The 21,290-nt window shown below is 45.1% G+C and overlaps 1 protein-coding gene across 7 annotated transcripts in view; it reads left to right on the forward strand.

Moving 5' to 3' along the window:
* The window catches only part of UHRF1 (ubiquitin like with PHD and ring finger domains 1), a 45,582-nt gene that overhangs the window by 16,645 nt on the left and 7,647 nt on the right, over window positions 1-21,290 (forward strand). For 3 of the 7 annotated variants that reach the window (XM_045589108.1, XM_045589107.1, XM_045589106.1), the window contains exons 3-14: window positions 2,674-2,931; window positions 3,628-4,268; window positions 7,399-7,614; window positions 11,785-11,885; window positions 11,984-12,170; window positions 12,911-13,034; window positions 13,121-13,228; window positions 13,470-13,574; window positions 14,367-14,473; window positions 18,104-18,266; window positions 18,344-18,481; window positions 19,859-20,239. In XM_045589108.1, the coding sequence (XP_045445064.1) occupies window positions 2,674-2,931; window positions 3,628-4,268; window positions 7,399-7,614; window positions 11,785-11,885; window positions 11,984-12,170; window positions 12,911-13,034; window positions 13,121-13,228; window positions 13,470-13,574; window positions 14,367-14,473; window positions 18,104-18,266; window positions 18,344-18,481; window positions 19,859-20,239 (2,529 nt within the window). The remainder of the gene's footprint in view (window positions 1-2,673; window positions 2,932-3,627; window positions 4,269-7,398; window positions 7,615-11,784; window positions 11,886-11,983; window positions 12,171-12,910; window positions 13,035-13,120; window positions 13,229-13,469; window positions 13,575-14,366; window positions 14,474-18,103; window positions 18,267-18,343; window positions 18,482-19,858; window positions 20,240-21,290) is intronic. The other 4 variants (XM_045589109.1, XM_045589110.1, XM_036459867.2 and 1 more) reach the window with 4 other exon arrangements.

The following is a 21,290-nucleotide window of genomic DNA, read 5'->3' on the forward strand; positions in this document are numbered from 1 at the left end:
ACTGCCTTAAAAACACTCTGTGCTAAACCTATTTATCCTCCCTCCACTTTCTGGCAGCCACTGCTCCTTTCACTGTATCCATAGTTTTGCCTTTTCCACAATATCATACACAGATGCCCTCTGACTTGTGATGGATTATTATATCTTGAGAAGCTGAAATACTGTAAGTGAAAAACATATTTAGCCCGGGCCAATGGTTAGTGCATCGGCCTGAGGACCTAAGAGTCGATTTCTGATCAAGGGCACTTGACATGGTTGTAGTTCATCCTCACCCCGGTCAGTCAGGGTGTGTACGGGAGGCAACCAATCGATGTGTCTCTCTCACACTGATGTTTTCCTCCTCTGTCTCTCTTCCTCTCCCCTTTTCCCTCTCCCTCTCCTCTCACCCTCCTACTCTCTCTAAAAGTCAATGGAAAAAAATATCTTAGGTGAGTATTAAAAATAAAACAAGACGTACTTAGTACACCTAATCTACTGAACACAGAATGTAAGTGATAGAACACTTACATTCACCTACTGTTGGGCAAAATCCTCTTGATGCAGCTGCCCAGCACCACACGAGAGTCTTAGACTGAAATATCGCCAGCCTGGGACAAGATCCAAATTCAAAATTCAAAGTATGGCTACTACTGAATGCCTATTGCTTTTGCACCATTGAAAGTCAAAATAATTGCAAGTTGAACCATTTTAAGTCGAGGACCATCTGTGGATGGGATTATATATATGTAGCTTTCTTTTTCTTTTTGAAATAAATTTTTATTGATTTCAGAGAGGAAGGGAGAGAGAGATAGAAACATCAATGATGAGAGAGAGTCATCAATCAGCTGCCTCTCCTGCATGCCCCCTATTAGGAATCGAGCCCACAACCCAGACATGTACCATTGACTGGAATCGAACCCGGGACCCTTCAGTCCGCAGGCTGATGCTCTATCCAATGAGCCAAATTATCTAGAATCTTTTTTAACATATGCAATTCAGTATTCTGCTCTCTATTATATAGATTTGCAACTGTCATCACAGTAACTTTTAGGACATTTTCATCCAAAGGAAACTACACCTTTTAATTATCATTGCCTTATTCCCCATCTTCCTCCCCCAGCCCCTGGCAACCGTCACCCACTTTCTGTCTCTGTGGATTTGCCTGTTCGGACATTTCACATAGATGAAAGCACACACTGTGTGGCCTTTTGTGTCTGTCTTCTCACTGAGCATTCTATTTTCAAGGTCCATTCACGTTGTAGTGAGTGTCAGTGCTTCAGTCCTTTTCATGGCCGAATAATACTCCATCATGTGAATGGATAAACATGTGACATCTAGGGGGATTTCAGAGGGGCCCTGGCAGCCTCTGCAGCTGTAAGCAAGTGATGGTGTGTCCAGATGCATTTTTTTGGGGGGGAAGGAGTCATCCATCAAATTCTCAGGTTTGTGATGAAGAAAGAAAAACAACCACTGGACTGAAGGATGACCTTGGATCCTGGTACTTACTTCCACTGTGACCCCTGATGCTGTTTGCATATTAATTGCAACCAGTTCTTTGAAACATCAGCTTTTGGTAAAAATTTGGACAGAGGGAAGTGTATGTTTTCCTCTCTTTTTTCTTTAGGGCACTGCTTCTGAACCAGGTTGTTCTGCCCCAAGGGGACAGTGGAAGTTTGGAGACATCTGTGGTTGGCATGCCTGGGGGAGCTCCTGGCATTGGGGGTGGGGGCCAGGTGTGTTGTTCAACAACTTGCAATGCTCAGGATAGCCCTCCACAGAGAACGATCCCATCCTAATGTTAACACAGACCTACCTTAGGGTCATCTGGACTGAACAAGGTGAGGGTCATCTGGACTGAACAAGGTGCACTTGTGGGTCCTTGTTGAATGTTGGCGGAGTGCTGTGGGATAGTTTCTAATAAAAGGTAACTCCTTGGCCCTGTGCCATCAGGATGCAACTCAGAAGACAAACTCCTTCACACCTGCGGAGTCACACCCAGAGGTGCAGATTGCTGAGCTGTGCCGGGCAGTGTCCTGTTAGCAGGTGTCTAGTGCGGGTGGAATTAGCCTCAAGGAGTTAATAGAGAGGGGTGGAGTTAATGGACTTGAGAAGTTGCCCTGTGTGGATAAGACCTGAGCTAGAGCTTTACAAAGGAGACTTGTGGATGTTGGGGTGTATGTCTCCTTGGACTCACATAGGCTGGGTCTCCTCCCTGGGCACTGCTGACATTGGGGCAGGCCATTGGGAAGGTTTTGCAGTATTTCTGGTCCTATGCACTCCATCATGACAACCATAGATGTCCCCAAACATTGTGTGCCAGTGGCACCTGTATGCTGGATTGCCCTCAGTTGAGAATGACAATGTGTGCTTATTGTAACAAAAGTTGCAAAGCATGTTAACACATGAAGTACTAAGGAAACCTCCCCTGACGTCTGATGTGTGTCCACAGCCCAGCAGGATTATGCTGTGCTCATGGGGACAGTTACCTGATGACACAGAGAGTCCTCATTTGAGAGGGTCCGGGGACCCTGGGGAAGGGGTATCAGTGTGCATGCCCAGGAGGGAACAGGTTTTATTGTTCCATGATCTGAGGGCAGATTCCATCCTTAGTGCACAGCATGTTCCTGTGCCTGGCACCCAGAAGACAAACTAAATACAGGCAGGTAAGTGACCTCTGTCTTGGTATCTCTGCAGATGGAGGATGGCCACACCCTCTTTGACTATGATGTTCGCCTGAATGACACCATCCAGCTACTGGTTCGGCAGAATATCGTGCCTCCCCTGAGCAGCAGCAACAACCAGGAGAGAGACTCTGAGCTTTCTGACACGGATTCTGGCTACTGCCTGGGCCAGAGCGAGTCGGATAAGTCTTCCACTAGCGGTGAGGTGGACAGAAATGCAGGCTTAACAGATGAGGCAATCTATGAAGAGACGGATCTGGGCCTTTACAAGGTGAGGCTCCTGCAGAAGGTTTGGGGTCTGGCTAATCTCTGCACCCCTGAGGATCATTCCTCATGCTCCACTGACTTTGGCTTCCCCACCACCCAGCCATGAGCTCATGAGTCAACTCCCCTCCATCCCGGTGGCTGGGCACCCACAGTCCTGCCGTGAAAACATGAAGTTTTCTTTGGCAGAAACGTGCTACTCCAAATTTCTTTCTGATCCCTGAAACAGAATCCTGGGTCTGGCCTACAGGTGTCTGCTATGGCCTTTGTAGTGGCTGTAAAATTTCTGAATTCTCTGCCACCTTCTAAGATCATGAAATTTCATATAATGGATTCTCAGCTTTTCTTGAGAAATGGACAGTTCTGGCCTCCCTAGGCTGATTCTGCTTCCAGGGAAATTGGCAAAATCTTGCGACATTTGTGGATGTCATGACTGGGGATACTGCTGACATCAAGTATCCCCAGTCATGGGGGACAGAGATTCTCAACACCCACCCATGGCCAGGATGGTCCCTCACAGAGGGCTCCCAATGTCCACAGTGCTGCATTCAAGAAACCCAATTCCTGGCATTTGGATTTGCATCCCAGGCCTGAAACGGCCAGTGCCAAGGATCAAAACAGGCCCTGACCTATGACGAGTGAGTGTTGCTGATCAGAATTCCTTCCCTGGGTTGGATAAGAGAGTTTTACTTTTACCTTGCAGGTCAATGAGTACGTTGATGCTCGGGACACGGATGTGGGAAGTTGGTTTGAGGCGAAGGTTGTCAGGGTGACAAAGAAGCCACCATCCCAGGACACGCCTTGTAGCTCTACCTCATCCCAGGATGCACCCTCTAGTTCCGCCTCGTCCCAGGATGCAGCCCGTAGCTCCGCCTCATCCCAGGATGCACCCTGTAGCTCCGCCTCATCCCAGGATGCACCCTGTAGCTCCGCCTCGTCCCAGGATGCACCCTGTAGCTCCGCCTCGTCCCAGGATGCAGCCCGTAGCTCCGCCTCATCCCAGGATGCACCCTGTAGCTCCGCCTCATCCCAGGATGCAGCCCGTAGCTCCGCCTCGTCCCAGGATGCACCCTGTAGCTCCGCCTCGTCCCAGGATGCAGCCTGTAGCTCCGCCTCGTCCCAGGATGCACCCTGTAGCTCCGCCTCGTCCCAGGATGCACCCTGTAGCTCCGCCTCGTCCCAGGATGCACCATGTAGCTCTGCCTCGTCTCAGGACGCACCATGTAGTTCCGCCTCGTCTGAGGACCCATGCTGTAGCTCCAGCCTGTCCCAGGATGCACCCTGTAGCTCCACCTCCACTTTGGAAGAAGATGACGACGTCATTTATCATGTGACATATGATGAGTGAGTGTCACTGCAGGGAGGTGGTGGGCCTAAACTGTTGGTTCTATATATATAGAACCTGGAGTTTGGTACAGCCTTGGGGATGATGGTCAGGATTCGAGGCTCCCACTCTCATGCTCCCAAAGAACACAGGAGGCCACCCACTCTCATGCTCCCAAAGAACACAGGAGGCCACACCTAGAGGACTAGTGTCACAGGGACCCAAAACTAGGCTGGCCCCTCCTCAGGTCTCCTTGGAGAACTCTGCTCTGACCTTCCAGTCAGACATCCCCTTCCATTTCTTGTTTTATTTTACTCATTCCACGTATCATTGGTTCCACATGAAACCATCTTACGTGTTTGTCCTCTCCCTCACTGTAATACATATTTATTGAGCACTTAACTGTGTGTCAGGCCCTGTGCTGGCCACAGGGAATTCTTGTCTGTTAACCCAGAGGGTATCTTAGTAGGCTTGGGCTCCATACAACATACCACATGCTGGGTGGCTTAAACAGCAGACATTTATGTTCTCAGAGTTTTGGCGGTAGGAAGTCCAAGATCACAGTATTGGTAGGGTTGTTTCCTTCTTGACTGTCTCCTCACTGTGTTCTCACATGGAAAGAGAGCGAGCTCTGGTCTCCTTTAATAAGGACACTAACCTCATCAGATTAGGGACCCAATTGTATGACCTCATTTAACTTCAGGGATCTCCCGAAAGGCCCCATCTCCGAATGATAGTCACATTGCGGGGAGGGTTACAATTCAGTCCATAACAGGGCAAGCATGGCTGCCTATAGGATAAGGTGACCAGATCGTCGTGCTTTTGGCAGGACAGTTTCAGTTTCTAACAAATTTTCCTGCGTCCCGAGGCGTTTTAAAAAAGTCCCGATTTTTTGAAAGATTGGAAAGATTCTTTCAGAAAATCGGGACTTTTTAAAACACCACGGGATGCAGGAAAAATTGTTAGAATTGGGACTGTCCCGCCCAAAGCGGGTCGATCTGGTCACCTTACTATAGGGAGCTCACATTCCAAAGGGCACAAGAGCTTCCTTTGGTTCTGCTGGATCCCACTGCTTATCCCAATTTATGGCACATACTAAGCTTTTAGCTCTATAAAAATTATTGAAGTAATTGAATAATGAATCACTGTAGACACAAGATTCCCATCCTAAGGCTTGAGGGCTAACGAAGCTGTATTGAAACACATCAATGCCCATTTATATTTGCCTATTGCCTGTGGATGTTTTCTTAGTGATAGCAGCACAATTGAATATCCATGATAGAGACCTTCTAGCTCACAAAGCCAAAAATACAGTAAACCCTCAATTTAATGGACTTGGGATTTAACAGACAAAATTTCTGGTCTGTAAGTCATATGTGAAAATTAATAGCCTGATGCCTGGCTGGTGTGGCTCAGTGGTTGAATGTCAGCCATGAACCAGGAGATCATGGTTCAATTTCCCATATGCCTGGGTTGCAGGCTTGATCCCCAGTTTGGGGCAAGCAAGAGACAGCAGATCAATGATTCTCTCCAATCATGTTTCTATTGCTCCCTCTCCCTCTCTGAAATCAATAAAAATATATTAAAATAAACAACAACAAAAGAATTATTTGGAAATGTTTAAATGAATCTCCGAGTATGAATTAAAAAAAAAAAAAAATTTAACACCCTGTTAATTTTGAAATGCTTTTAACCAAGTGTTGTTTATAATTAAATTACAGGTTATTTTTGTTATTAATTCACTTATTTTAAACAAATTTTAGTGATTAAGACATGTTGCAGAAAACACTGTAGTAATTTTGCCAATATAAATAAATGTACATCTATAGCTATAGTCTACATATTTAAATCCAAATGTCACCACTTCTAAACAATGTTCAGCAAACGATTAGCACATAACCACACTGCATGGCACTTAGTATTAGTGCTGTGGTCGAGAGTGGCGTGACTTTTACAGCAGTTTTCATGCATGCTGGCTGATGTTCTGATGTGCTAAGCTACGCCACCCACGTGTGCATTTGTTTACTCAGGTGACTAGTGAATGCACACATTTACTAGATCAATTCAGTATAAATTTAAAATTACAGTATAATACATATAGAAAACTTCTCTGTGAAACTAAACTTTTCATACATACTTAATTTTAATTACACAAATATGTCTGCATAAGTAAAAACAGGTCAACTAATTTGTCAATTTTTTAACGTACACATTCGGAAAACATAGTCTATTATATAACGGGCTTTCCGCTTTAATGGACACCCCCTCACTCAAATTAGTCTGTTATATCGAGGTTTTACTGTATTTACTATCTGGCCCTTTATAGGAAAAGTTTGGCAACCTTTGCCTTTGGTGGTTTACTAGTGAAAATAATGAGCGCCAGGCATATAGCTACTCATAATAGATTTGAAATTGTCTCCCACAGGTGAGGTTTAAATTTGTTTCTGGTAGAATTTGTTTCTTTCAGACCAATTATTTTTGTCTTTTATGAGGCTGCTGGAATATTTCTGTATATCCAGCATAATGACTTCCTATATCGTATCCTAATAGCCAATGCATTATGTTTACATAAATGAGTTAATGCATGTCCCTCTGCAAAAATCATTTTCAGAATGTGAAAAATGTTAGTTTACAGTTTCAGAGGCCAAAATCAAGGTGTCAGCCAGGCCATGATTTTCCCGAAATCTGTAGGAGAGAATCCTTCCTCGCCTCTTTCAGCTTCTGATTGTGGTCGGCATGCCTTGGCTGGTGACCATATTCGAGCCTCTGTCTCCCCTTTCATGTGTCATTCTCTGTGTCTGAGTTGTTCCCTCTTGTAAGGACACCAGTTATAATGGATTAAGGCAGTGTGACTTAACTTGAGTACATCTGCAAAGACTTTATTTTCAAATTAGGTGCCATATCCAGGTGCTAAGGGTTAGACCACCAGCATATCTTTTTGGGGGACACCAGGTCAACCCACAACACCTTCTGTAATTGAAACCTGTCTTCTGCACCTGTGTATTTTCGACACCAGCAGAGGGGAATTTACTTGCTGCTTCGATGAGATAACCTTCACCTCTGTTGTGGGTGGCTTTCTCCTCTCTTCTCTCTTCGGAGGGAAAGGGGTCTGGTGTTGCCCTGGAATCTGAATGTGGGTTTGCCTCCTAGTTACCCAGAATACGGTGTGGTCCAGATGAGTTCACAGAACGTCCGGGCCCGAGCCCGAGAAATCATCAGATGGCAGGATCTGAAGGAGGGCCAGGAGGTCATGCTCAACTACAACCCCGACAAGCCGAAGGATCGGGGCTTCTGGTACGATGCGGTGATCCAGCGGAAGAAGCAGACCCGGACATCACGGGAGCTGTATGCTAACATCAGTCTTGGGTGAGTGGCTATCCAGCCAGCGCTCTGTGGACAAGGCCCTCAGCCTCCACCTGTCCTCCCTCTGGGACTCCACTCCAACTTCCTGCTGGTTTACTGGTGATCTGAGGCTGACCCTTCATGCCCCTGCTCGGGAACCATTTCTGAGCCTCAGGTGGAATTGTCGGCCTTCCTTGTTCTCTTTTATTTGTTGTTTTAGATTTGGCAAATAGGTAAGAACTTAAAATGCATCCAAGTCAGAAGGTACTGCCCTGGCTGGTGTTTCTCAGAGGTCAGAGCGTCAACCTGCGCACCATAGGGTCTCAGATTTGATTCCCTGACAAGGGCACATACCTCGGTTGCAGGTTTGCTCCTCACCCTGTCGGGGCGCCTGTGGGATGGTCTCTTATATTGATGTTTCTATCTCTCTCCTCTCCTCCCTCTCTTCCACTCTCTGGAAAGCAATGGGAAAAAATATCCTCAGGGAGGATTACAAAAAAAAAAAAAAAATTCCCTGAACTTCCAGGAACATTCTGTGCATAAACAAGCATAAACATATACAAACACACCAACCCACATGTGCTCTGTATCCATGGTCAGCAAACTGTAGGCCAGAGCTGGCCCTTAGCCTGTTTTGGCAAATAAAGTTTTATTGGCACACAGCCACACCCATCTGTTTGCTGATTATCTGTGGCTCCTTTTATGTTGGAAGTGCACATTTGAGTAGTTGGGAAAGAGACTGAAAACATGTACTGCTTGAATTTTTGCAGAAAATATTTGCCCGTCTCTGTCCTACTTTGCCTTTTCTTATGTGTGTGTTAAAACAATATATAATGCAAAACTTACTATCCTAATCATTTTTAAAAATATGTTTTTATTGGTTATAGAGGGGAAAGGGGAGAGAAACATCCATGTGATAGGATGCCTCCTGCATGCCCCCTTCTGGGGATGGAGCCTGAAATCCGGGCATGTGCCCTCACTGGCAATTGAACCAGCGACTTTTTGGTGCTCAACCAATTGAACCACACCAGTGTTTTTTTGTTGTTAATCTTCATCTGAGGATATTTTTTCCATTGATTTTTTTTTTTTTTTTTTTTTTTTTAGAGTGAAAGGAGGGGAAAAGACAGAGGCACACATCAGTGTGAGAGAGACACATCAATTGGTTGCCACCCGCATGAGCTCTGGCCAGGCGGGAATGGAGAGGTGGGAATGGGGATAGAGCCCACAGTGAAAGTATACGCCCTTGACTGGAATCAAACCTGCGACCCTTCAGTCTCCGGGTAGATGATCTAACCATTGAGCAGCCAGTCAGGGCCATCCTAACCATTTTTAAGTGTACAGTTTAGGAACATTAAGAACATTCACATTGTTGTGTGACCATCAACACTTCCCATTTCCAGAACTTTTTAATCATCCCAAACAGAAACCATTTTCATTAAACACTAACTCCCAGTCCCCCCCAGCCTAACACCCATCTCCTTTCTGTCCCTCCTCCAGGGACCTCATAGGAATGAAATCATAGAGCATTTGTCTTTTTGTGTCTGGCTTATTTCACTCAGCATAATGTCCTCAAATCTCATCCATGTAGTATCGTGTGTCAGACCTTCCTTTTGGTGACTGGATAAGATTTCATTGTATATAGTGACTATAGACACATACCTGGACAACCATGTCCCAAACACAGATAGGTGCAAAGGTTCTGGAACAGGCCCATTCCTGGTCCATTTGTGGCCTAGCGAGGAGGCCAGTGGGCTGGAGTGGAGGGAGAGAGGGAGTGAAGAGTGGAGACTGGAACCCCTCCATGAGTTTGGATATTCAGAGTATGGCCAGGAGTGGTACAGAACTGGTGTTTAGTCTTTATTGCTGGCAGTCATTGGGGCATTTTGAGCCTGGGAACCACATGCTTTGACCTGCAATTGAGAACCATCACTCTGGCAGCCATGCAGGGAATGGACTGCAGGGGCCGCATGGCAGCCAGGACGCCAGGGAGGAGGCTGCAGTGATGTTATTGTTTCATTGCTTTTCTCTATTGTTTTCTTGTTTCCAATTTCATTGATTTGCTCTCATCCTTTTGCTTTTCTCCTTTCCTTGGATTGATTTTCTCTTCTTTTTCTAGTGTCATGAGGTAGCAACTAAGACTAGTGACCTTGAGAAAATTTTCTATTTTAAACATTTTAGTACTATAAATTCACCTCTTAAGCAGTGCCTTAACTGCTTTCCACACATTCTGCTATGTTATATTTTTATTTTTATTCTATTTTTTAAAGAATATATACTTTAATTAATTTCAGAGAGGAAGGGAGAGGGAGAGAGAGAGAGAAACATCAATGATGAATCATTGATTGGCTATCTCCTGCACATCTCCCAACTGGGGATTGAGCCCATAACCCAGGCATGTGCCCTGACCAAGAATCGAACCATGACCTCTTGGTTTAAAGGCCAACCACTGAGCCATGCTGGTTGGACTCTATTTTATTTCCTTTGAGACTTCCCCTTTGACTCCTGGCTTACTTAGAAGTAAGATGTTTAATTGAAAAATATTTAGAGATTTTTTGCATTGTTTTTCTGTTATCTTCTATCTATCTATATAAAAGCCTAAGACCGTCCAACCATCCGACGGATAGCTATGACATGCACTGATCATCAGAGGGCAGATGCTCAACGCACAGGCATGGAAACATGGAACAGACTGATGAATCTCAAAGGAAAAGGGGAAGGGGAGGGTGGGAATAGATTAACAAAGATCTTATATGCATACTAGATTTGTGCCCCAGTGGGGTCTTGACCTGGTCTTCGGGGATCGGGCAGAAATCAGCTCTCTGACATCCCCTGAGGGGTCCCAGATTGTAAGAGGGCGCAGGCCTGGCCAAAAGACCCCACAGCCATGGGCCACAAGCTGCCGAGCTCTTGCAGTGTGGCCCATGCACACTGAGATGTGCCCTGGGTGTGCAACACTGGCTGTATTTGAAAAAAAGCTATTAATCTGTACTTTCTGTTGAATTTGGCTGTGAACCAAATACTGCTCTAAAAAATAAAGTCTACTACTTAATAAAAGGCTATTAATAATTCTTTACTATTCATTGCATATTGAAATAATCTTTTGTGTACATTGGGTTACATAAAACATATTCACATGAATTTTATCTGTTCTTAACTTTCTGAATATAGTTACTAGGAAATGTGGAATTACCCATGTGGCACCTGTTCGTGGCTTGTGGTCATTTCTGTTGGACATTGTGGATGTACTGTGGAACCTCAGTTCTTGAACTTATTGGTTCTGCAAGACTATTTGAGAAGCAATTTGTTCGAAAACCGAATCATTTTTCCCCATTAAAAATAATGTAAATGGAATTAATCTATTCAGACCCCCAAATGCTTTCGTTTTAACTTTTCTTATATATAGCACATGTCTAATACACTGTTTAATCTATAAATACTCAAATTTATCAAAGCACCCCCTACTAGCCTTAAATGAATTTTTAAATTATTGCTGCCTCTGAAATGCAATCACTGGTTAACTGCTTATCAGTTATCCAATCAACAACAGTTTTTCTACCTATTCAATTGCCTGTGATTGTTGTTTTGTGAGCACTTTCACATCCTTAGCAACATTAGCACTCTTTCTGGTTTCTTTGTTTTAAAATTGTGCTAATCATTGATTTTGCTAGCAACAAAAGCATTCTCTCTTTTGTTCCCTGAGAGATGCTTTTTGTCATGCTGAGGTGTCAACATGAAAGGGTTGTCAGATTGAAAACTGAAGTTTTGGTCTAGATAGCCACATCTGAGAATCAGGTTTGACTGTCTGTGAGGTCATTTTAACTTAGAGGAGCTTTTGTATTTTGATAAAAGCAAGTTGATCAGATTTGACCATGGTGATTCCTGCATGATGGGCCCTGTTCAATCGGCCTCTCCTGGCCCGGAGGTTAGAACTTACTCTCATTGTATCACGTAATGAAACTGTTTTATACTCTGCTTTTTTTTTTTTTTTTTTTTTATCTTGTATTTGATTTAATAGGACTTGAATTGGCAAGGGCAGTAGCTGTGTGAATGACTAGGGCCCTGAGGAGACTCTTAACTCAGTGCCATTAGAGAGGTGCTCATATGCTCCGAGAATATGCTGGGTGGCCAAGTCCTCTTGGAGGTGCCTTCGCAGGGCTGGTGAACTGGAATGTTCTAATGGCTTGTCTCTCACAGGAGTGGTTCTCTCAGCAATTGTCGGATCGTGTTTGTGGATGAAGTTTTCAAGATTGAGCGTCCTGGCGAGGGGAGCCCCATGATTGAAAACCCAGTGAAAAGTGAGTTCTGATTCTGCCCTCTGTGTCTCTGGAATGAGGGGTGGGGCTCCTGTTTCTTTGGCTGGCCCTGCCAAGCTGACCCCCGCTGCTGTGTCCAGGGAAGAACAAGCCCTTCTGCAATAAATGCAAGGACAACCCGAGCAAGCCCTGCCACGAGTGTTCCTGCAGCCTGTGTGGGAGCAAGCAGGATCCTGACAAGCAGCTCATGTGTGATGATTGCGACCATGCCTTTCACTTATATTGTCTCAACCCGCCTCTCAGCAGTGTTCCCCCGGAGACGGAGTGGTGAGTGGATGCCTTGAATGTTCCAGTGCCGGGCTTGGGGCCGCGGTGCTGAGCTATCCAGGAGAGGGGGCTGGTGGGTGCCAATAAATAGCACGAATGTTGTCTGTCCCTGGTAAACCCATCAGGGCAGTGAGAGAAATGGGGTGAGGGAACGTCCTGTGACCCAGGTGTGGCCTAGGCCTCTGGGTAACTGAGGGGAGGCAGAGAGCCGGGCATCTCCGCATTGCCCAAGAGCAGGTTTGTTGGCCATGATGCTCTTGGCACAGACTAGTAACTGCCAACGTCATCGAAAGGTGGGGTTACACAAGGCTCTGGTGTTAACACCCTAACCTGTTAACAGTGGTCACTATAACTTGGAGGTGGCTGTTTTTATAAGCCCTCTTTGTGGAGATGGGGAAACTGAGTCTATGGCAGTGAGGAGGTGCCCATGGAATTTCCCTTGGGGAGGTGCTGTGAGGGACAAGAGTCTGTTCAGTAGAATGTTCTGGAATTATGGCAAGGTTCTCTCTCTGCACTTTCCATGACAGTTGACACTCCGCACGTGGATACTGACCACTTCATATGTGGCACGTATGACCGAGGAACTGGTTTTCTTGTTTAATTTTAATGAATTTAAATGTAAAAGATTTCCCATTTCGGACAGCTCAGGAGGTTGGGAGCTGGAAGGAGCCGGCTATGTCTGCAGGGCTAGTAGGAGGGGGGCGGGCTAAGGACAGAGGGTGATATCCCTGTTGTCACAGGTTCTGCCCTAAATGTCGAAATGACGCCAGCGAGGTGGTGTTGGCAGGGGAGAAGCTGAAAGAGAGTAAGAAGAAGTCGAAAATGGCATCGGCCACATCATCCTCGCAGCGGGACTGGGGCAAGGTGAGGTGGCCCCGTTGCTCTGTACTCCCCCGGAAGCTCTGTCCGCCCTCCTGTGCTTGCTCACACTCATCTCTTCCACTGGACAGGGCATGGCATGTGTGGGGCGCACCAAGGAGTGCACCATCGTTCCATCCAACCACTACGGACCCATCCCAGGGATCCCTGTGGGCACCATGTGGAAGTTCAGAGTCCAGGTACGTGTAAACATCTGGAGTTCAGCCTCAGGCACTGATCTCCCAGAAGCCCCTTCGCTGGAGAGGGCCACCCTTCGAGCAGGTGGCATGGCTGGAATTAAAGCCAGCTCCTCCTATGCTGTGGCCCAGATCAGCGTTCTCTCACAGGCGTGTTACACTCAGAGCGAAAGTCAGGCCTCTGGCTCTGCAGCAGCAGCAGGCAGTCCAGAAGGTGCCATTTGCTTCTTGGTGGTTTTCACAGGTCAGTGAGTCAGGAGTCCATCGCCCGCACGTGGCGGGCATCCATGGCCGGAGCAATGATGGGGCGTACTCCCTGATCCTGTCGGGGGGGTATGAGGACGATGTGGTGAGTAGGGGTTGTTTTATTTATTTTTTAAATGTAAAATACACATAATATAAGATGAGCCATATTAACAATTTTTAACTATACATCTCAATGGAATTTAAATACATTAACATTGTTGTGTAACCATCACCAGCATTTATTTCTAGAACTTTCTCATCTTTCCAAACTGAAACTCTGTCCCCATTAAATGATAACTTCTAATCCCTCTCTTCCAGCCCCGGGATCCTACCATTTACTTTGTCTCTATGAATCCTGTAGGGACCTCCTCTGAGTGGAATCACACTAGAAGTTCTTTTGTGACTGGGTTATTTCACTGAGCATAATGTCCTCAAGGTTCATGCATGTGGAGCATATTGCAGAATTTCCTTCCTTTTTAAAGGCTGAATAATATTTCATTGTCTGAACCGACTATATTGTGTGTATCCATCAATGGATACTTGGATTGCTTTCACCTCTTGGACATTGTGGATAAAATGCTGCTGTGAATATGAGTGCACAGATATCTCTGAAATGCCCTTCTTTCAGTTCTTTTGGGTAGAGACAGACCCAGAAATGGCATTGCTTGGTCACATTTCACTTTTTGAGGGACCTCCATAGCATTTTCCACAGCAGCTGCCCCATTTTCCATTCCCACCGGCAGTGCACAGGATTCCCAATTTCTCCACATCCTCCTCCTCATCACTGGTTATTTTCTGTTTCTTTGACAGTTGACATTCTAGGGGTGTTGTGAGTTTCCTTTTAGTGGAGTCTTTGCTCTGTGTGGAGGGTTCAGCTTGTCCTTCCCTGTTGCAGGACAATGGGGAGTTTTTCACGTATACTGGTAGCGGTGGTCGAGATCTTTCCGGCAACAAGCGGACTGCAGAACAGTCCTGTGATCAGAAACTCACCAACACCAACAGGTTTGCAGAAACAAGATTTTCTTATTTTTTTTTACTAATTCACTTCTGCTGCATCCTCTAGCTGCTACATCTTTCTAACTCTGTCTGCTAAAGACTTGAGTCATTCAGTGCATTAGAGCAAGCATGTCAAACTCGAGGCCCATGGGTCACAATGAATATTTCTGCGGCCCAGCCAATATAATGGAATGTAAGAAACATTTTAATAAGAATTACATAACTTAATTTTTATAATAATCTGTTATACATAATTATTAGTAATGAACTACATCTTCACTAATGACTGATCACTATAATCGTGTTGCATTTATTTTCCTTAAGCGTCTTACACGCAAGCGCAGCATTTCTCTCCACTAATACTAGAGCGAATATTTTAGCAGCCAATTGCCACGTCATTAGTCTTGGACTGACTTGTTTGGTGTGCGCAACAGGAAATATTTCGCTTTGGGAGAACAAGAAAAATATGTTTGTTTGCGTTACGCTTATTAATTTGTGCAATTATTCAGTGTCTGGTAAGTTAATGTTCAAGAAAAATTAATTTTTATTAAAATGTTCTATTTTATGTTAACGATTACTCATTTATTTCAGCCCTTTGTATTCAGCATGTCTCTATTGAAATAAACCTACATTTCTATGGAATTTGAAGCTTTTGTATTTTTTTTTTTTTTTTGTGGCCCACATAAACTTATTTGGCCCATGTTAGCCTTTGAGTTTGACATGCTTGCATTAGAGTGAATTTTTCCCTGAAGAGGCCAGATAATCTTTTGGCTTTTTGAACTGTATGGTCTCTGTTGCAGCCAGTCACCTCTGCCATAGCACAAAAGCAGCACCAATCAACTTATATAAATAAACATGTATGGCTGTGGTCCAATAAAACTTGATCTGAAAAGCCAATCAGTGGGTGAAGTTTTCTGACCCCTCAATTGTAGGATAGGGAAAGGTATTTTGTTGTTGTTAATCTTCCCAGAATATTTTTCCTTTTTTTTTTTTGAGAGAGAGAGTGAAAGAGGGGGAAGGGAAGAGAGCGGAAGAGAGAGAGAGAAACATCTGATGTGACAGTCACGTCAATGTTTGCCTCTTGTATGGGAACAAGCCTGCAACTGAGGTATGTGCCCTGACCTGAATCAAATCTGGGATCCTTCAGTCTGAGGGCTGTGCTCTATCCACTGAGCAAAACTGGCCAGGGCGGGAAAGTCTTTGTAAGCATAAAAAGTATCATAAAGCCTTGCCCTGGCCGGTTTGATTCAGGTCAGAGCACATTATCTGGATTGCAGGCCCCATCCCAATTAAGGGACATGTAGGAGGCAGCTGATGAATGTTTCTCACATCGATGATTTTTTCCTCCTTTCTCTCTCAAATAAATAAAAAAATATTTTTTTTAAAAAAGTATTATAGCTGAGTCTGGTTTGGCTCAGTGGATAGAGCGTTGGTTTGAGGACTGAAGGGTCCCAGGTTTGATTCTGGTCAAGGGCATGTACATTGGTTGCGAGCACAACCCCAGTGGGGGGTGTGCAGGAAGCAGCAGGTCGATGTTTTTCTCTCGATGTTTCTGGCTCTCTGTCCCTCTCCCTTCCTCTCTGTAAAAAATCAATAAAATATATATTTAAATAAAGTATTATAAAGCCCAAAGGAAAAGATAGATTTGGTGATGTAAATATTAGAAATTGCGTTCATAAACCCATAAGTAAAATGAAGAGGCAGATGACTCTTTGTGGGGAAATCTGCAACAAAAATGACACATGATTGTTATGCAAAGAGCTGTTGCAAATCAACAAGAAAAACTAATTTTAAAAAAGGCCATGCAGATCATTCACAAAAGAAATGGCAATCTCTAATGACCATGAAAAATTGTTCAAGTTTAGTAATCAAAGAAATACAAATTGAAGTGATGGTGAAATACTATTTATTTCCCCTGTGAAATGCCAAGGCATAGACTGGTGTTCCCCCTTTGGGAGAAATACAACATTTTTCTGGAAAGGTGTTGAAAATGATCTTATGACACCAGTTCTACTTCGAAAGTGTATGATGAGACAAGGGGAGGGGAAAATCTTGTAAGTAGTAATATTTATCTTATCAATATGTAGAATATCAAAGTATTAGTACCTGTATTCTTTTTTTTTTTTTTAAAGGTAAGGATTCGTTGTACATTTTAGTGGAATATTTTAATTTCAGTAACTGTTAAAAATCATGTTTTCAGAAAAGATTTAATATGAGGAACTGCCTGTAAGCTAACATTAAGTGATGCTGCACACAAATTAAGAAACTTGTTTAAAAATTACTGTTTGCACCCAGAAAACAATTACAGAGTTGCAGCTTTTTCTTTCACACCCAATAAGGAGGTCAGAGTGCTGAGCCTGGCATTTGGTTGGCTTGCCCCGGCCCCTGTGCCCTTGGGCGAAACAGACCTGCCTGGCCAGCCCTTGTTTGCTGTCTCCTCTTTTTCTTTAATTTTTTAATTTTTTTTAAATTTTAAAAAAAAATATATTTTATTGATTTTGTACAGAGAGGAAGGGAGAGAGATAGAGAGTTAGAAACATCTATGGGAGAGAGTCATCGATCAGCTGCCTCTTGCACACCCCTCTGCTGGGGATATGCCCGCAACCAAGGTACATGCCCTTGACCGGAATCGAACCCGGGACCCTTCAGTCCCCAAGCCGATGCTCTATCCATTGAGCCAAACGGGTTTTGGCTTTCTTTAATTTTTTAAAATAAATTTTATTGATTTTACACAGAGAGGAAGGGAGAGGGAGAGAGAGTCAAACATCAATGAGAGAGAAACATCGATCACCTGCCTCCTGCACACCTCCCACCGGGGATGTGCGCACAACCCCTTGACCGGAGTTGAATCTGGGACCCTCCAATCTACAGGCTGATGCTCTATCCACTGAGCCAAACTGGTTAGGTGATCCTCTTTTTTTTTTTTTTTTTTTTTTTTTTTTAAATATTTTATTGATTTTATACAGAGAGGAAGGGAGAGAGATAGAGAGTTAGAAACATCGATGAGAGAGTCATCGATCAGCTGCCTCTTGCACACCCCCTACTGGGGATATGCCCGCAACCAAGGTACATGCCCTTGACCGGAATCGAACCCGGGACCCTTCAGTCCCCAAGCCGACGCTCTATCCATTGAGCCAAACCAGTCCCGGCAGATCCTCTTTTTCTTGATGTCCTCTCCACATGCTATAGTAGCTCGTGGCTCCAGTAATGAAATACCACGAATTGGGCAGTTTAAAACAACAGAAATTCTCACATATTTCTGGAAGCCCAAAGTCAAAATCAAGGTGTTACAGGGCCATGCTCTCCCTGAAATTTCTGTGGGAGGGTCCTTCTTGCCTCTTCAGCTGGTGGTTACCAGCAATCCTTGGTCTCTTTTCTTGTGGCGGCATCACTCCAGCCTCCGTCTTTACATGGTATCTTCTGTGTGTCTGTGTCTCAATTTCCTTTTCTTCTAGGGACACTAGTTATTGGATTTAGGGTTCCCCTCATCCATTCTGACCTCTGAACTTGACTTTATCTGTAAGCACCCTTTTTCCAAAGAAGGTCACATTCATAGGTTCCATGGGTTAGGATGCCCTTTCTTGTGGGGGGATACAATCTATACTGTAACATGTGACACCCCCCCTCCCTTCGCAGGGCACTGGCTCTCAACTGCAATGCCCCCATCAATGAACGCAAGGGGGCCGAGGCCAAGGACTGGCGCTCAGGGAAGCCGGTCCGGGTGGTGCGCAACACCAAGGGCCGCAAGCACAGCAAATACGCCCCCACTGAGGGCAACCGGTACGACGGCATCTACAAGGTGAGAGGTCCTCCCTGCCCCCACTGGCACCACCTCCAGTCCCAGATGACACTGACGTAGGCTCTCACTCCCCACAGGTTGTGAAGTACTGGCCTGAGAAGGGGAAATCCGGCTTCCTGGTATGGCGATACCTTCTGCGGAGGGACGACGATGAGCCTGGCCCCTGGACGAAGAAAGGGATGAACCGGATCAAACAGCTGGGACTGACCATGCAGGTGCGTGCAGGCCGTGCTCACCTGGCCCCCAGGCCTGCTTGGAGCATCATCTTCCTGGCCAGTCACTTGGGATCATGGCAGGAGAACTGGGCTGTGAGTGCTCAGCTAGCCAGAGCCTGCCTTCTTGGCCTGGAAGCTCTTGGGTTTCTCTTTCATCCTAAATGATGTCTAGGAGCTGAGCTGGCCACACCTTGCTGCTGTCTACCACATTTCAATTCCGCAGCCAGTGGAGTTTGGGGATGGGCAGATTGTGTTCGTAGTTTTAGAGTTGAGATCCAGACTTCTTACCTGTGTTAGTAGATGGGTTTATCTGAAAAACAATAACAATAACAACACACACACAGTGGAGAAGTCAGTTCTAAAGATAAGGAGGATTGGTCCCTCCCTGCCATCGCCTGTCTTTTTACAGAAATGGAATCTTCTATTTTCCAAGAATTCACCCTGTGTTGGAATAGGGCTTTTGGCACTATAATTGTGGTGTTTTCTGTTTATTATTGTGAGGTACTCTAACAGCTGATAACTGTTTTGGGACTATTTAAGGAGTCTTAATTGTCACTGAGAATCTGATAGCGCCTACCCTCTGGGGGGCGTCACAAGAGTTGTCTTTTGAACATAACATGTGTACGTGGGTAATTTCAGAAGCTAGGAACTGGGGAGAAAAATAGCTGGTGGGACGGGACCATCAGCTTCTGATGGGAGTAGGGTTTCCATTGCAACTTAGTGTTTCGTTTAACAAAGGTTGGAAGTTTCTGGATGTAATATTTCCGAATCAGACGTGACTCTAGGCGACTTAGATCTAGGGTTATAACAAAGTAATGCTTGTGCGGACCTGGAGCCCAAGGGCCATCGGAATGAGATTGGATGGCAGGAAGGTCCCCAGGGGACAGTTTTTAGCAAAAAAGTTTTCTGAGGTGCAATCACAGCAGAGCTGGAAATATATTTACCACCCGACCTCTTTGGGAAAGTTTGCCTACCCCTTAAAGGAAATAATAAAGATAATAAAATGATCATGTTGCTGGATCTGATCCTAAGCATTTTACCTACACTGTCTCATTTAATGTGACACCCTGCCAGGGCAGGTTGGCTCTGCATTCTTTGTAAGTGCGGTGATGAGATTGCTGCTCCAGGCTCTTGAGTTGAGTGGAGGCCTCAGATCTGAGGCCGTAAAAGTAAGAGTTAAGCTTTTAAGGCTGGTATGGGGCCAGGGGAGGGAGTGACTTTGAGGTGAGGGGAGATGGGAGATGGCAGGAAGTGTGAAGCCAGAGTGACAGTTGTCAAAGTGGGGCAGTCGCCGGTCTCCAACCCCACAGGGAGTCTGGATCACCCAGGTCCACCGCTCCAGCCTGTTCATCAGCAGTTGCCTTTGCCCTTTCGCAGTATCCAGAAGGCTACATTGAGGCCCTGGCCAAGAAGGAGAAGGAGAAGGAGAAGGAGAAAGAGAACAGAAAGAAGCCAACTGAAGAGGAAGAGGAGAAAGATGAAGAGGAGGGAGAGGAGGATCTCACGATCAGGAAGGGCAAACGGAAGAGTAAGTCAGAAGGCAGGTCTTTCTCCATGGGCAGCCTGTCCACGTGCTCTTGGGCTCGCCTGCCCTTACCACTTTGCTCTGTCTCAGGTTCCTGCTCCCCGGGAGTTACACCCAAGAAAGCCAGGGTGGAGCCTTACAGCCTCACAGCCCAGCAGAAAAACCTTATCAAGCAGGACCTGAGCAACTCTAAGCAGTGGACCGAGATCCTCAAGTCACTCAAGGATGGGCCGGTGAGCACCCATATGGCCTGAGTGGCCTTCCTGAACCCTTAGCTCTCACCCCCACCTCCTTTCCCCCACCATTTTTATTTTTTATTTTATTATTATAACAAAATAGAGATAACATAAAGTGTATCATCTTAACCATTTTTCAGTGTACAGCTCAGTGGCATTAAAAGATATTCACATCATCATGCATTCACCCCATCTGCATTCATCTCCAGAAATTTCTCATCTTCCCAAACTGAAATTCAGTTCCCGTTATACACTAACTGCCCATGACCTCCCCTAGCCCGTGGCATCCACCATCTATCTCCTGTCTGACTGACTCCTCCAGGGACCTCCTGAAAGGGGAATTCCAGTATTTGTTCTTTAGTGCCCAGCTTATTTCACTAAGCATAATGTCCTCAGATTCATCCACATTGCGGCAGGTGTCAGAATGGCCTTTTTAAGGCTGAATCATACTCCACTGTCTGGAAAAACGACATTCTCTTTATCTGTCGTTTGTCAGTGGACAGCGGGTTGTTTCCATTTGTTGGCCAGCATGAATGTACATGGGTGTGCAGCCATCTCTGTGAGTCCTGGCTTCCAATTTACCATGGGGTTTTGTCCCAATAAATATATTGTAAATCATATGCATTTGATGCATCTAACCCACTGAATATCACAGTTCAGTCCACTGTGAATGTGCTCAGGCACGTACATTAACTCCACTTGGGCAACAGCCTCTCTCTGCCACTGCTCAGCATCACAGGTCAGTATCAGACTACATATCACTAGCCCAGGACAGGATAAAAATTAAAAATTGAAATGTTTTTTACTAAATGGGTATCACTTACACACTTTTGCAAAGTTGAAAAATTGTAAGTTGAACCATCATAAGTTGGACTGTTTGTACCCAGAAGTGGGATTGCTGGGTCCTATGGCAGTTCTAGTTATAAATTTTTTGAGGAAACTCCATACTGTTTTCACAGTGGCTATATCAGTTTGCATTTTTACCAACAATGCACGAGGATTCGCTTTTCTCTAAATTCTCACTAACCCTTGTTGTTTGTGGTTATAT

This window comes from Pipistrellus kuhlii, unplaced genomic scaffold (assembly GCF_014108245.1).
Source record: "Pipistrellus kuhlii isolate mPipKuh1 unplaced genomic scaffold, mPipKuh1.p scaffold_m20_p_30, whole genome shotgun sequence".
In the NCBI taxonomy this organism is placed as follows: Eukaryota; Metazoa; Chordata; class Mammalia; order Chiroptera; family Vespertilionidae; genus Pipistrellus; species Pipistrellus kuhlii.